Source organism: Lagenorhynchus albirostris, chromosome 8 (genome assembly GCF_949774975.1).
Source record: "Lagenorhynchus albirostris chromosome 8, mLagAlb1.1, whole genome shotgun sequence".
Lineage (NCBI taxonomy): Eukaryota > Metazoa > Chordata > Mammalia > Artiodactyla > Delphinidae > Lagenorhynchus > Lagenorhynchus albirostris.
The window spans coordinates 96,965,857-96,982,238 of NC_083102.1; the positions used below are offsets into that span (position 1 = coordinate 96,965,857).

Here is a 16,382-nt window from a genome sequence, read left to right on the forward strand (position 1 = left end):
GACCAAGGGGCTTCCGGCTTGGACGGAGCCCAGACTGGGCAGCTGCTGCCTCGGGCCGCATTTGTAAACAAAAAAAGAATTCCTAATAAGGTGGACCATTTTTTTCCACTTTGAAAGTAATGCGTGTTTACTCTGAGAATTAAGAAAATGAAGGGCAGACGAAGGAAGAAATAGAATCCACAACGACACAACGTGGTGTTGTTTTCCGTGGTTGTGGGGGTGCCCTTCAGGGAGAGGGAGTCACGGGTCCAGTTCAGCACACGGTCCACAGGTAACGGAGAAGGAGGAGGAGCCCAGGCGCAGGGGTATCTGGGGGGGCGTTTTATTTCTCCCATGGTGTCTTTTTGTCTTTTCCTGAACATTCTACAGCAAGAACAGGCCGTCTTGAGTTTATGGGCTGCATGTTCTGTGCAGAGAATGTCGGGCATCCGAGAAAGGGAGGGGCAGGGGCAGTGTCAGGGCTGTTTCTGCACAGGGCGGACACTGGGAAGGCCTCTTCCCAGAAGGGCCCGCCTGTGCCCTGTGAGCGGGACCAACACCAAGGAGACGTGCCCCTCCTTCTCTGGGGAAACTTCCTTGATCCTGCTACCCTGAGGGCCTGGACAGGGAAGGTGGCCCCGGGGTGACCACGTGTGCTGATGGTCAGTGCCCACCCCTGGTCCAGGCCATACTCTGCCTGGCCTGTGGCCTCTTGACCTTTGACACAGAGCCCCTCAGTGCTTCCCTGGGTACTCGCGTTTCCAGATGTTTTAGCCCGGAACACCCTGCCACTACGACAAGCAGCTCAGGTCCCCCTGGCTCTCCCTGACTCCGGGCCCCATGTAGCACCGTCTCAGTCCCTAGGACCCCTCAGCAGAGTTCTCGGACCTCAGCCCAGGTCCCTCCCGGGGTGGCCAGTGCCGGCCTTCAGGGATGGGGGTCTGGAGTCCTGGCCAGTGGCGACTTGCTACCTGCTGGTGCCTCTTTACACTGGCAGCTCACAAGATGCTCCCCCTTTGGCTGTTTCCCCTCCTGCAGTCTGAGAAGAATGCAGTGCACAGGTCAGAGCGGGGTACTGAGGTTCAGAGAAGTGAGGGGTGGCCAGGCCACGGTCACTCACTGGCTGGCCCTGCTGACTTTTCTCTCCCTTTTCTCTGTCCCTCCCCCTACCATGGCCGGGAGGACTCAGGGTCCTCCTGGCTCAGATGCTGAGTCTGAGGCCAGGCTGACCACACCAGGAACTCAGGCCACGGGGCCGTGGCCTCATACTGAGTCGCCAGCCTCTGGCTCCCTGGGACACAGCCCTTGGGCTATGGGACCTGTGGTCATAGGGTCACAGGGCCTGGTCCCTTCCTCCTTGACCATAGGGCTGGCTACATACTTTGTGGGGTGCCTTGTTCAACAAGTGGGAAGAAAATGTTGGTAAAGATATTAAATACAAAGGTTTTCCTCTTTTCCACATCTCTCATTTTAAAAAATGGTGTTTTTTAAAAATGTCACTCTAGCTAAATTAAAATTAAATGTTTCTATTATTAGTGTGAATATTACCATTCATTTTTTTTTTTTTTTTTTTTGCGGTATGTGGGCCTCTCACTGTTGTGGCCTCTCCCGTTGCGGAGCACAGGCTCTGGACGTGCAGGCTCAGTGGCCATGGCTCACGGGCCCAGCCGCTCCGCAGCATGTGGGATCTTCCCGGACCGGGGCACGAACCCGTGTCCCCTGCATCGGCAGGCGGACTCTCAACCACTGCGCCACCAGGGAAGCCTCAAAAAGGAGGTTTTAATCAGGAATGGGTGGTGGGTTTTATCATATACTTTTATACATCTATTGAAATTATTACCTATTGATTGGCTACATTTTTAGGTTGAAACACAGGAAAATGCAAATCTTCCAACATTTTTTTTTTTTTTTGCGGTACACGGGCCTCTCACTGTTGTGGTCTCTCCCGTTGCGGAGCACAGGCTCCGGAGGCGCAGGCTCAGCAGCCATGGCTCACGGGCCCAGCCGCTCCGCAGCATGTGGGATCTTCCCGGACCGGGTCATGAACCTGTGTCACCTGTATCAGCAGGCGGACTCTCAACCACTGCGCCACCAGGGAAGCCCACCATTCATCTTTATATTGTGCAATGCCAGTTTAAATGAGAGCACGAGAGCATTTGACTCTTATGTGGAATCACCAAAATCGTACTTTACATCCCTGGTTGGGATGGGCACATGTATTTCATTCTGCACAAAACTTACAAAGTGCTTTCTCTTCACTTTTTTTCCTTTTATTTTCGGATTCACTCTTTTTTTTAAAAAATAAATTTATTTACTTTTGGCTGCATTGAGTCTTCGTTGCTGCGCATAGGCTTTCTCTAGTTGTGGCGAGCGGGGGCTACTCTTCATTGCAGTGTGCAGGCTTCTCATTGTGGTGGCTTCTCTTGTTGCGGAGCATGGGCTCTAGGTGCATGGGCTTCAGTAGTTTTGGCATGTGGGCTCAGTAGTTGTGGTTCTCGGGCTGTAGGGCGCAGGCTCAGTAGTTGTGGCACATGGGCTTAGTTGCTCAGCGGTATGTGCGATCTTCCCGGACGAGGGCTTGAACCTGTGTCCCCTGCATTGGCAGGCGGATTCTTAACTGCTGCGCCACCAGGGAAGTCCCCATGCTGGTCTTTCTGGCCAGCTGAGCTTTCGCACATTAGCATGATCCTATCACTCACCATCCCTCCCCCCAGCCACCCCTGCCATCTGAAATTCTTCCTATACAACCTGGGGGGTGAAGTCCAAACACAGGGTGTGGCATGAATGCCCTTCCCATGAAGTGGTCAAGCGGGAGGGTTTGAATCCATGCCTGGGTTGGGTCCAGCCCTGGCTCTGCTAGTTCTGTGACCTTGAACTACTTACTGTTTCTCACCTGTGCATGGGGGTGAGGCTGTTGCCTAGGGAACCCAGGTGTTGCAAAAGCATTTGGCACCTGGGGCATAGCATGTTAGCGGACATTCCTGTCCTTGACATTCTCTGATCTCTGTGATTTAGGTTGAGACTTTTGGGGCGGTGAGGGCTGTTAGCAGATTACATCTCAGAATGTATTTTGTTATGATCAACACAAGGGCATTGGCTAACGTTGAAGTCTTGCCTAAGATTTGAAGGCTCGAGATTTAAGGCCCCTGGGTAAACCCCTCGTGGAAGGAGTCTGTCCTTGGGAATCGGGCTCTGGTCTCATTTGCTGTGTGACCTCAGACAGGTCGTTTCCCTTCACGTGCCCCTCAGTTCTCCCACCTATGAAACGGAGGCAACGACAGCATCTCTCATGATGGGTAGGTGTGAGGGTTACATGAGGTGGTAAATTAGTGAAGGTGCCTCTTATCTAGAAAGCTTTCTACAGATTTCAACTGAGGTTATTTAGAAGATAATTTCAAAGTTTTTAAATTAGAAAAATAATTGATACACATTGCAGAAAACTTGCACAATTCAGAAAAGCATAAAGAAGAAAAAGAAAATCACACGTGATCTGTGTCCTGGAGCTACCTTGTTAATGTCTTCGTTCACCTTCATCTGGCTTTTTCCTATGTAAGCACATGTGTATCTGTCACATCCCACCATATATACACAGACTGTTCCCCCCAGGCAATCTCGTGTCACTGGGGCTGTGCTGCAGGCGTGGTACAGTCACATTTTACTCAGAGCACTCCCATGCCTTCAAGACTTATGGAAAGCATGGTGGTCAGTGGTGGGGAACCAGGTCACTTCCCTGGCAGGCCACCACCATTAACCCATTTCCTCAGCTTCTAAGAGAACCCTTCACACAGCCATGAGACTGGGACTGCACTTTTCATCTGGAGGGGGAGTGGAGGCCAGCTCTAATTGCTGGGTGCTGGGTAGGCCAGGCCAGGGGGGATGCAGGCCCGGTGGGCTTGGGGGGAAGGGGAGGGGCAAGAGGTGTTGGCAGGCCAGGCCTTCAGGCAGGTTCTCGGCCCCGAGGGCTAGACGGAGAACCAGGAGTTTCCAGGAATGATGTTCCCTGGGCTCACCAGGCAGGGACGTGGGGTCGTTGGGCCCTGGGGGTGTTCACTGGCCCCTCTGGCCTGGCCTCAGCCCATCTTATTCCAAGACCTGCAGGCCTTTTTTCTCTGCACAGCTCCTGTGTGTCAGGATGGATGGGGAAACTGAGGCTCAGCTGTGATCTCCCGGAGCATCAGTTACATGGTGAGCTAAGTGCATAGTGTCCCCACTGGTTCTGTGGGGTCAGCTGGGTTTGGGGTTTCCTCCAAACTCTCATGCCCAAGACCAGGTAGGGGAGGCCACGCCATTCACATGCTTGCCCCTCTCTGTGGGGACCATCACGGCCCCTGGGTGGGAGTCCCGTCCTCATCGGATCTCTCACAGCTCATGAACTTTTCCACACCCTGATCTTACCAAGTCAGTGCATGTAGCGGTTGCTTCTCCTGCCTCTTGCTCCTCTCCAGAGATTTCTTTCCTCCCCCAAGTTTCTCAAGGCTCTATCGGCACCTCTTGTTCAGGGCTCCTGGGTGTGGGGCTGTCGGGGAGCCCTGCCCCTTCCCTCATGATCCAACAGCACTGTGGTCCCCTCGGGCTCCCATGGGGTCTGCTGGGTTAGTGGGACATCCAGGGTGAAGGGTGTGCTGCAGGGGCTGCCGGGTGGTCCTGGTAGGAAGGCTTGGGTGGCTGCGCCCCACGGCATCACCCCTGTTCAGGGTCCCTACTCTTCATCCATTCATCCAGGCTGGTTGTCTGGCCAGGGACACCGGTGAATGCAGCCCTCTGGTCCCAGGTGTGCACTGGTGCAGGCATCTCACCGGCTGGGGACCTGGAGGCTGAGAGAGGCTGGAAGATGTGGACGGTCCAGGGGCCATGAGGGGTGGTGCTGCCAGGCACAAAGAAACGGGGTCTTCTAGGACAGCGGTCCCCAAACTATTTGGCACCAGGGGCCAGTTTCGTGGAAGACAATTTTTCCACGGACGGGGGGCGGGGGGCAGTGGTGGGAGTGGTTCGGGTGGTAATGCCAGCGATGGGGAGCGGCAGATGAAGATTCCATTGCCCACCACTCACCTCCTGCTGTGCGGCCCGCTTCCTAACAGGCTGCCGACTGGTACTGGTCCACGGCCCCGGCGTTGGGGACCCCAGTTCTAGGGGAGTCTGATAACCACGTCACTCAAGTGGGAGGGAGCTGGGGAGGCCGCAGACCTGGACCACACAGGGCATGGAGCCAGGCCAGGTGTCAGGGTGGGTGGGCACGGCCAGTATGTTTCAGAAAGGCCCTCTGCTGGCTGACTGGGAGGTGGGACCGTGAGGGGCAGGGAGACCCCGGGAGAGCCCACTGCCTGTCCTGCTGATAAGGGTGAGGCCTGGGCAGAAGGAATGTGGGACCAGGGGCCTGGGTGTCCTGGAGCTGAGGAAGTGGGGGTCCAGCCCCGTGATCAGGGGGAGAGCAGGGTGGAGCCTCCCGCCTCGTGGTGTCTCCATAAACCCTTGAATCCAAGCCCAGTGGGCTTGTCCTGCCTCAGATGGAGCCTTGGGTAGAGAATTAGCACTAATGGGCGCACAATGGGAGGGCTTTTCAACAAGCCCAGCGAGCCGGAGGCACACCCCTTCCTTCATGATGGGGGCCTGACAGCTCGGAGAGCGGAGCAAGGCTTGCCGGCAGGACAGGGACCAAGGAGTGGATCTGTACAAGCCTGCAGGTCGCATCCCCAGGGCCAGGCCAGGGCCCACAGCACCACCCTGCCGGCTTAGAAAAGAGGCCAAAACTGTTTCCCACAATTCCTGCCCCTAGGAGTCAGAGGTCAGAGGCTCCCACTTTACTCAACAGACATGACAACCTTGCAGCCCTGTCACCTCTATGACATTTAAAATTTTATGTTTGTTCTCAACATTAAAGTAATTGGAGGGACTTCCCTGGTGGCGCAGTGGTTAAGAATCCGCCAGCCAATGCAGGTGCCACGGGTTTGAGCCGTGGTCCGGGAAGAGCCCACATGCCGCGGAGCAGCTAAGCCCGTGTGCCACAACTACTGAGCCTGCACTCTAGAGCCTGCAGGCCACAACTACTGAGCCACGTGCCACAACTACTGAAGCCCACGTGCCCTAGAGCCCGTGCTCCACAACAAGAGAAGCCACGACAATGAGAAGCCTGCGCACTACAATGAAGAGTAGCCCCCGCTCACCGCAACTAGAGAAAGCCCGCACGCAGCAATGAAGACCCAACGCAGTCAAAAAAAAAAAAAAAAAGAGTAATTGGAGATTTTTCATAAAATCTAGCTTTCTTGTGTGGAAATAAACAAAACCAACCAGATGGGGAAGGCAGAGGTGTGTGTTCAGAGCTGGCTGTAGCGAGGGAGTTGCTCCCATCACTTGGTTTGGCAGAGACTCAAGGGCAGGCAGGGCAGTGGGACAGCTTCCTGGAGGAGAAGGAGGGCTCAGGGCTGCCCTGGTGGGGGCTGTGGGCCTGGGGAAGCTGGAGGTGCCCTCACTAGAAGGGGGGGGTCCCATGTGATTGGTTGGGGGAGCGTGTTTGGCTTTCTCTGGTTGGTCCTGAGTTGGAGGTAGGGACTGAAATTAGGGAAGCTGTCAGTTATCGACCAAATTCTGGCCTTTTGGGGCTGATTGTTACAGGGGTTATTGTTTAGCTTCCTGGATTATCCCTAGAGACTGCAGGCTGGCTTCCTGGGCTGGCTGCTGCGGGATGCGGGTCAGAAGTCTGTTTTCTATGTGATTCGGGCGTCAGTCTCACTGGGTCCTCTTGAAGAATCAGAAGCCAGCCTCGCGCTTCTGTAATGGTGGAGAGGCAACTCAGATCCACTTCCCCTTCCCAAGGGCGACTCAGGAAGCCAAGCAATAGTGGTCAGAATTCTCACTGAAAGCATCAAAACCCACAGGATTGGAAGACAGGGACCCCAAGGTAAGCCTGGAGACCTGCCTTTGCGTTCCTGCTCTAGGAAGTGAGCCGTGAACAGGAGCTTTGCTTTGGCCATGTCCCTTTGTCATAGCTGATCCATGACATGGGCTTTGTGGAAGGCCTCCGGGGACAGGGGACTCCGTTACCATTGATCCGTGAGCGCAAGCAGTGCAGCGGAGAATACAGGCACGGGGCCAGACTGGGGCTAGTTCGGGCCTGTCCAGTCTGGGAGAAGGGGACTGAGGCCAAGAGTGGGGAGTGTCTGGGCTTCCCTGGTGGCGCAGTGGTTGGTAGTCCGCCTGCTGATGCAGGGGACACGGGTTCGTGCCCCGGTCCGGGAAGATCCCACATGCCGCGGAGCGGCTGGGCCCGTGAGCCATGGCCACTGAGCCTGCGCGTCCGGAGCCTGTGCTCCGCAACGGGAGAGGCCACAGCAGTGAGAGGCCTGCGTACCACAAAAGAAAAAAAAAAAAAAAGAAAGCGGGAAGTGTCTGGAGGGGCTGGAACGGTGGGAACATGGGGACCGAGGGGACAGCAGCAGAGACAGAGACCCCACGTCTCGATGGTCCACGAAAAGGGCTTTGCACGTTCGTCCAAGTGTGATGGGAATAAATGAAGGGCCTGAGCAGAGGAGGGTCTGGTGCGTGTTTAGAAAGACCTCTTGGGCTGCTGTGTGGAGAACAGAGTGAGGGGTGGGCAGGGTGAGGGGGGAGACCAGGTGGCTTCTATAGCAGCAGGGGTGAGGCGGGGCGCTGTGCGGTGAGGGGCATCCATGCACTTTGGAGGCAGACCCACTGGGACCCGGATATACAGCAAGCCAGAAGCCAGAAGTGTCCGGAACATCAGGGGAGCTGTCAGCTTATGGGAAATGCATGGGGTTTGCAGGGAAGGAGTGAAGGGAGGGGTTCCTGGCTGAGCCCCAAGGCACCACATTTGGGAACTGGTTGGGGAGAAGGATGCAGAACTCCAGGTGGAAGAGGGGTGGGCGGAATGGAAGCACCAAGAGCAGCACCTTCCAGGGGAGGGGACTCCCCCTAGGTGTCCCGGCTGAGCCTCCTTGTGAAGACAAGGAAAAAAGTCCTGAACAGAAAACAAACCTCGCCGGGTAGCAACAAATGATCAGGAGCTGAGTTAGGTGAAAGAAGGACCCCAAGAAGGCTCAGCAGAGCCGTAAGTGGCCTTTGCCCTGCCAACCGAACTTGATATTGAACACAGCCAGCAGGAGACAAAACCCAGGATGTGCCCAAGATGGGGCTCTAAGGACTCAAAGATTAGAAATCAAACTCTCCCACCCACAGAACACGGCAAGGAAAAACATCTCAAACTGTGGCCCAGAACAGAGTAGAGAATATACCTCTTGAGGATTCACACCAAACACGTGCAGCACAGAGCAGCCTGCAGGGGAGCTCGGCGCTCTGCAGACACAGGGATGGCTGATGCCCTTTACGAAGTAAAACCCGGAGAAGAGAAACACTGTGGAGACGGTCGTGTGGGGTCCCGAGGTTCCTCTCTGGAGGGGTGTTTGCGGGGCGGGGCTCTCCCCACTCCTGGTAGCCGCTGCTGGTCTCTGGCACACGAGGGTGGTGATGGTAGGGCCCGCCAGCAAGCCTTTTCGATCTGGAGATTTCTGTCTTAGCGGTAGGCTCCAAGGATGGACGTCCGTGCCTGGGTCCCTCTGCAGCACGGGGAGGGAGATGGGAGAGTGGGGGCAGGGGTCCCAGGTGGCCCCCGGCCAGCCCACCTAGTGCTTAATCTTGTCCAAGTGGGTTTCTGACTCTGGTGGTTAAACAAGGCTATGAATGGATCAGGTGTGGAACAACACCTGGGCTCAAGCTCTTCTTGTGGTGACAATGGCTGTTGTCTTTTTAAAAAAATTTATTTATTTATTTACTTTTGGCTGTGTTAGGTCTTCGTTGCTGCGTGTGGGCTTTCTCTAGTTGCGGCGAGCAGGGGCTACTCTTCGTTGCGGTGCGTGGGCTTCTCATTGCCGTGGCTTCTCTTGTAGAGCACAGGCTGTAGGCACATGGACTTCAGTAGTTGTGGTGCACAGGCTTAGTTGCTCTGGAGCATGTGGGATTTCCCGGACCAGGGCTCAAACCCGTGGCCTCTGCATCGGCAGGCGGACTCTCAACCACTGCGCCACCAGGGAAGCCCTGGAAGCTTTTTGATTACTGTTTCAGTCTCTGTATTAGTGATTGGTATATTCAGATTTTTAAAATTTCTTCCTGATTCAGTCTTGGAAGTTTGTATGATTTTAAAAATTTGTCCATTTCTTCTAGGTTGTTCAACTTGTTGGTGTGTAGCTGTTCATAATATTCTCTTATAGTCCTTGTATTCCTGTGGTATCTGTCTTTTTTTCCTCCTCTTTGTTTCTGATTTTATTTATCAAGGCCTTCTCTCTTTTTTCCTTAGTGAGTCTAGCTAATAGTTTGTCAATTTTGTTTGTCTTTGCAAAGAAGCAGCTCTTAGTTTCTTTGATCTTTTCTGTTGTCTTTTTAGTCTCTATTTGATTTATTTTTGCTCCGGTCTTTATTATTTCAGTCTTTATATTAACTTTGGGCTTCATTTGTTCTTTTTCTAGTTCCTTTAGGTATAAAGTTAGATTGTTTACTTGAGATTTTTCCTGTTTCTTGAGTTGACCTGTATTGCTATGAACTTCTCTCTTAGTACCACTTTTGCAGCATTACATGTTGGTATGTAGTATATTTATTTTTATTTGTCTTCTGGTAATTTGTGATTTCTCCTTCGATTTCTTTGTTGACCCAGGAGTTGTTCAGTAGCATGTTGTTCAGTCTCCACATATTTGTGATTTTTCCCACTTTCTTCTTGTAGTTGACATCTAGTTTCATTCCATTGTGATCAGAAAATATGTTTAATATGATTTCAATCTTAAATTTATTGAGACTTCTTTTGTGTCTCAACGTATGGTTTATCCTTGAGAAAGTTCCAAGTGCACTTGAGAAGAATGTGTATTGTGCTGCGTTTGGATAGAATGTTCTTTATAAATCTATCAAATCCATCTGGTCTAATGTTTCACTTAAGGGTGTTGTTTCCTTGTTGAGTTTCTGTCTGGATGATCTTTCCACTGATGCTGGGGTGTTAAACTCCTCTACTATTGTGTTACAGTCAATTTCTCCGTTTAGAACTGTTAATAATTACTTTAAATATTTTGGTTTTCCTATGTTAGATGCATATATATCGATCATTGTTCTGTCTTCTTGATGAATTGTCTCCTTTATCAATACATAATGCTCATCTTTGTCTCCTGTTACCTTTTCTGGCTTGAAGTCATTTTGTCTGATATAAGTGTGGCTATATCAGCTTTGTTTTGGCTGCCATTTGCTTGAAGTATCATTTTCCATCCCTTCACTTTGAGCCTATGTTTGTCTCCAGAGCTGAGGTGAGTCTCTTGGCGGCAGCATATAGTTGGGTCTTATTTTTTAATCCACCCACTCTGTGTCTTTTGATTGGTGAAGTCAATCCAGTTTCACTTAGGGTGATTATTGATAAATGAGAATTTAGTACTGTCATTCTATCTTTGGTTTTCTGGTTTCTCTATACCTCCATTGTTTCTTTTTCCTTGTGTTTCTGTCTGCCATTTTGGTTTGGTGGTCTTCTTTGGTATTTTTCTCAGTTTCCTTTTTTTGTTTTTTTGTGTGTCATGTCTCTGCTCTGTGTTTATGTTTTCTTGGTTACTCTGAGGTTTGTATAAAATGTCTCATAGATAAAATAGTCCTTTTTCTTTTTAAAAAATCTTGTGTGCCTGCCAATGCAGGGAACAAGGGTTTGAGCCCTGGGCCGGGAAGATCCCACATGCTGCAGAGCAACTAAGCCCGTGCGCCGTAACTACTGAGCCTGCTCTCTGGAGCCCGTGAGCCACAACTACTGAAGCCCGTGTGCCACAACTACTGAGTCCTTGTGCCTAGAGCCCGTGCTCCACAACAAGAGAAGCCACTGCGATGAGAAGCCCATGCACTGCAACAAAGAGCAGCCCCCGCTCGCTGCAACTAGAGAAAGCCTGTGTGCAGCAATGAAGAACGAACACAGCCAAAATAAATAAGTAAATAAATAAATTTATAAAAAAAAACTTGTGTAAATTATTATGGAAATACAGCATCAAAGCTAGCCTCCTAATCTCATCTCCCCCCCACCTTTTAAAATTGAAGTATAGTTGATTTACGTTTTGCTAGTTTCAGGTGTACAGCAAAGCGATTCAGTTACATATATTCCTTTTCAGATTCTTTTCCATTATAGGTTATTACAAGATATTCATTATAGTTCCCTGTGCTATACAGTAGATCCTTGTTGTTTATCTATTTTATACGTAGTAGTGTGTATCTGTTAATCCCAAACTCCTAACTTATCCTTCCCTCCCCCCTTTCCCCTTTGGTAACCAAAAGTTTGTTTTCTATGTCTGTGAGTCTAAAACAGTCCTTTTTCTGCTGATAGTATCTTATTTTCATTTACCTATATGAGTTTCATCCTTTTCTTCTTCCCCTTTTATGTTTTTGTTGTCTCAGATTATCCCTTTTTTTGCTGTAAGTTTGTTACTTATACCTGAAAATGAGATAGCTATAGCTGTTTTTCTGCTTTCCATTTTTTTTTTTTTTTTTTTTGCGGTACGCGGGCCTCTCACTGTTGTGGCCTCTCCCGTTGCGGAGCACAGGCTCCGGACACGCAGGCTCAGCGGCCATGGCTCACGGGCCCAGCCGCTCCGCGGCACGTGGGATCCTCCCAGACTGGGGCACGAACCTGTGTCCCCTGCATCGGCAGGCGGACTCTCAACCACTCTGCCACCAGGGAAGCCCCTTGCTCAAAGTTTTGTGTATTTTTGCCGTTTTGTTTTTGGTAGAAGAGTTCCTTTCAGCATTTCTTGTAAAGCAGGTCTAGTGGTGATGAATTCCCTCACCTTTGTTTGTCTGGGAAAGTCTTTATTTCTCCTTCATTTTTGAATGACAAATTTGCTGTATAGGGTATTCTTTTTTTTAAAAAAATTAATTTATTTTATTTTTGTGTTGGGTCTTCACTGCTGCACGCGGGCTTTCTCTAGTTGCAGCGAGCGGGGGCTACACTTTGTTGCAGAGCGTGGGCTTCTCATTGCAGTGGCCTCTCTTGCTGCGGAGCACAGGCTTCAGGCATGCGGGCTTCAGTAGTTGTGGCTCGCGGGCTCCAGAGCGCAGGCTCAGCAGCTGTGGCACATGGGCTCAGTCGCTCTGCAGCATGTGGGATCTTCCCAGACCAGGGATCAAACCCCTGTGCCCTGCATTGGCAGGAGGATTCCCAACCACTGTGCCACCAGGGAAGTCCCTGTATAGAGTATTCTTGAGTGACAGTTTTTATCTTTCAGTATTTTGAGAATGTCACTCCACTCCCTCTGGACTGTAGGGTTTCTGCTGAGAAATCTGCTGATAGCCTAATTCGGGTTCCTTTGTAGATTATCATTTTTTCCCCGGCTGCCTTTAAATTCTTTCTTTTTCCTTGACTTTTGGCAATTTTAATATAATGTGTCTCAAAGAAAGTCTTCTTGCGTTGAGGTAATTAGGTGTTCTTGTAACTTCATGGACTTGTGTATCCAGTTCCTTCCCCAAATTTGGGAAGTGTTCAGCTATTATTTCTTTAAATAAGCTCCCTTCTCCCTCTCTTCTCCTTCTGGGATACCCATTATGCTAATATTGCCCTTCCTAAAAGATAGCTCTTGTAGGATTTCCTCATTTAAAGGAATATCTTATTTCTCTTTCCTCTTTTCCTTGTATTATTGTTAGATTTCTATCTTCTATCTTGGAGCTCACTAATTCTCTCTTCCATATGGTCTGCTCCATTTCCAGTGCTAATACTCTCTTCATCTCATTTATTGAGGTCTTCAGCTCCAGAATTTCTCTTTGGTTCCTTTTGAGAGTTTCGGTCTTTTTGGTAAAGTGTACCTTCTGTTCATCGTTTTTATTCCTGAGCTCATTAAACTGCCTTTCTGACTTTTCTTGTATCTCTGAGTTTCTTTCTTTTTTTTTTTTTTTTGAGGAACACGGGCCTCTCACTGTTGTGGCCTCTCCCGTTGCGGAGCACAGGCTCTGGACACGCAGGCTCAGCGGCCATGGCTCACAGGCCCAGCCGCTCCGCGGCATGTGGGATCTACCCGGACCGGGGCTCGAACCCGTGTACACGCCTGCATTGGCAGGTGGACTCTCAACCACTGCGCCACCAGGGAAGCCCTGAGTTTCTTGATGACAGCTATCTGAATTCTCTATCAGATCACAATATTTCATGACTTTAAGTTTGGTGTCTGGAGAATTGTCATTTTCTTTTTGTGTAGTGTTACTGTGGTTCTTCGTGTTGTTTGATGAACTGTGCTGGTGCATTTGAGGCTGGACAGATTGGGAATTACAGTCCTTTCTTTTATTTTCCAGTAGGTGGCGCCATCACACAAGTTTTTGGTTTCTCTTAGCTGAGCTGCCTCTGGTTCTATTTCAGTGCACTTTCCAGCTTCGTCTTCTCTGTAAAAAGTGTGGCTCTGTGCCTTCATTGTCATTTCTTGTGCCTCTGGGGGTCATTGCTGCCTTGTTTCTGCCAGGGCTGCTGTCATCCCTGGGATGGTGGGCTCTTTCCTTATGTCTGGGATCCCTGGAGACATAGGCTCCCTGTGGAGGAGGGAAGACGAGGGGAGGGGAGCCAGGGTCCACGGGGCACCTCTCCTGTGTCTGGTGTTGTAAGGTTCCCGGGCTCCATCACTGCAGATGGGGGCGTGTCGTGGCGCCTCAGCGGCTGGGAAGATGGTCCCCCAGCCCTCACTGCCACTGCTGCCCAGTTACCTGTGGCCACGGGTGCCGGTGCATCTGGGACACCTGAGTCGTATGTGCCCCTTCTTCTGCTGCTCCTGGGTTCTCTGAAGCTGTGGGCTCAGCTGCCGTGGTCAGAGGGCTGGGACTGCAGGCAGGCACCCATTCCACTGTTCCCACGGTTCTGTCTTCTCTATTTCAGTTCACCCACCTTTAGATGTACTGATGTGTGGACATTCCCCGTCCTGTTGTGTTGGGCAGAGGAGGCTTTGCTGAGCTGTGGATGTTTCACCGGGTATAGATCGAAGAGGAAGGACAAAGGTAGTTTTCCACTCCACCATGTTTCTGAGGTCACTCTTTAACTTTAAAAGACAGTTTTACAATTACTGAGTGGTAGCATGATCATAATAAATTAATTAAAAACAATTTGGCATCTTCCACGTTCTATTATTTTACATGAATCTCATCTAAAAAATTAAAAAGCAGTTTGCACAGCCAAAGTGTAACCGGAAGAGCCAAATTTGACATGTTGGATCTGTTCCTTTTACTTTAACCTTTGCTTTCCGCCGCTTTTGTTCACTAAAAGGATACTGTCTCTACACAATGGCCTGCCTCTGGGAACCCCGCCCCTCTGCCTGAATGTTAAACCAAAGTGCCTTTGTTCAGGCAAACATCTGGACCCTGTCCACCTGTGGATGGCTGCAAGAAAGAAGAAATTAACACCTTCCCTCCCCAAGGCTGGTCATTCCAGGCGATATCTGCAAAACTTATGGCCTTTTTACTTTACTTCCTCATCTCCTCCCCCTCTGTGCTATAAAAGAAACTGGCATCCAAACCCCGATAAGATGGTTATTTTGAGACTTTAATCTGCCATCTTCTCGATCTGCCTGCTTTCTGAATAAAGTCGTATTCCGTGCCTCAACACCTGTCTCTGATTTACTGGCCTGTCGTGCGGTGAGCAGAGCGAGCTTGGACTCGGTAACGAAAGGAGAAACCATGGATCACACGGGGGGGAAGCATGAAGCTAGACCAGAGGAAGAACCGGCATTTGGGCTCCATCTCTCTGCAGACCAGTGTTCTCCACTGCTCATGCTGCCGGGCAGTTTCATTAAGTTCGGCAAAGACAGTTCTATTCCAGCACTTGATGGCAAAACTCGTTTCCCAGGCTGCGGAGGGGGTGGCTTGGGGCTACCAGATGTCGCGGCAGAGAGCTGTAACCACAGAGAATCCTGAGCCCAGAAGTGGGAGGGGGTGTCAGAGAAGGAGCCAGGGATAGCTGCTCAGAGGAGACGACTCCAGAGCTGGATCTTGGCGTGTGAAGTTGGGGGCAGAGCCAGGTGGAGACAGAAGGCACAGTCATCCAGGGCAGCAGACATGGAGGAGGGCCCCCAAGGCTAAGTGCGAAGGAAATGGTGGTTTCCAAGAATAAGAAAAGTCAGCATCCTAAGTGAACAGCGAGGGCACAGAGACGCCTGGAGAGAGGAGCAGAGGTCCCTTGTGGCTGGAGAGACTGCACACAGCTCTCCCCTCCGGGCTCAGTGCAGGGAGAGCAGACCCGGCTACCTCTGAATCCACTCCTGCCAGGATTCTGCCGACCTCTGTGGGCATCCCTAGCCCTCATCGTCCTGCTCCTTGTGATGTGTGGTCCTCTTGTGCCCACTGTGACACCAGGCGCTCCCGGCCTGGCAGCCCCTCCTTTGTGCCTGGCGGGAGGCTTAACCTCCTGCAGCCAGCCTCTAAATGGCGAGGTCCTGAAGGCACGTGGCCGAGCCCTCTGCACGGCCCACCCCCAGGCAGCCCTGTTTCTCCTCTGAGCTCCGGCCAGCCTCTCTCCAGCTAAGCCTGCACCTCCACCACCAAGCCTGGCCAGAACCCTGGGGCCTTCTGGCCAAGTCCTGCCAATGTTATCCCTAAATACGTCACTTCCACTCCTCACTCTCTCCTACCTCCCGGTCCCTGTGACCTTGTGCCTCAGGGTCCGTCCTCCTAACCGCTTCTCAAAATGCAGATGTAATGGCTCTCTTGCTCACCAGCTTTGGCAGGCTGAGTGATCTGCCAGCCAGAGAGGGTGGGACAGGCATGACCACCACCCATCCATCCATTCATTCAGCAGGTATGCATTGGGCACATACTTTTGACTTGGCACTGTTCAAGGAGCATGCTTCCCACAGGAGACAGACAACCGTTCTTTCATTTCAGCCACAGGGGTGTGTAGGAGAGCAGGGCCGAGATTTGAAGCCAGGGAAGTTGGACAAGCCAGGCTCCAGCATGTGCTACAGAGGGACTTCATGCGAATCAGGTCATTGATGAGGTAAGCAGGTCATGTTATTGAAGGCTCAGGTCTGCCATCACTAATGTGCACTTCAGCCGGAATATCTGTCAGGGTCCAGCTGGAAAAGGAAAGCTTGTTTATGGTGGGACTTTTCCAGTGTATACCTGCTGAGTGAATGGATGGATGGGCAGTGGTCATGTGTGTCCCACCCCTGTCTGGATGTGGTGAAGGAGGTGATTGTAGGGGAGGAGTAGAGGGGGACGGCCGAGGCAGGTGGTGAGTGTGGCGGTCTCTCTGCTGGTCCCCAGGGAAGTGGGGAGCACCTCTGCAATGCGTACATTTCTCAAGCCTGAGAAGGGAGGTTTGGGGAGACGGCCCCGCTCTCTGCCCTCAGGAGACACTGTGAGGACAAGAGTGCCATCGTGGACTGCCACCAGCCTGCCCGCCCCTATGACTTGGGCAGCGCTGC

The 16,382-nt window shown here is 51.4% G+C and overlaps 1 protein-coding gene across 13 annotated transcripts in view; it reads left to right on the top strand.

Moving 5' to 3' along the window:
- Positions 1–16,382, top strand: part of RAMP3 (receptor activity modifying protein 3) — a 469,110-nt gene that overhangs the window by 10,686 nt on the left and 442,042 nt on the right. For 2 of the 13 annotated variants that reach the window (XR_009542077.1, XM_060157457.1), the window contains 2 exons: positions 4,097–4,164; positions 13,844–13,962. The exons of 1 other annotated variant lie outside the window; for it this stretch is intronic. Coding sequence is in view for 8 of the 12 variants with exons in the window: in XM_060157457.1 (XP_060013440.1) it covers positions 4,097–4,164; positions 13,844–13,917 (142 nt within the window). In the remaining 4 variants the exon portion in view is untranslated. Of the gene's footprint in view, positions 1–1,627; positions 1,776–4,096; positions 4,165–6,611; positions 6,875–10,646; positions 10,914–13,843; positions 13,963–16,382 lie in introns of those variants that run through there. 10 more of the 13 variants (XM_060157456.1, XM_060157458.1, XM_060157455.1 and 7 more) reach the window with 7 other exon arrangements.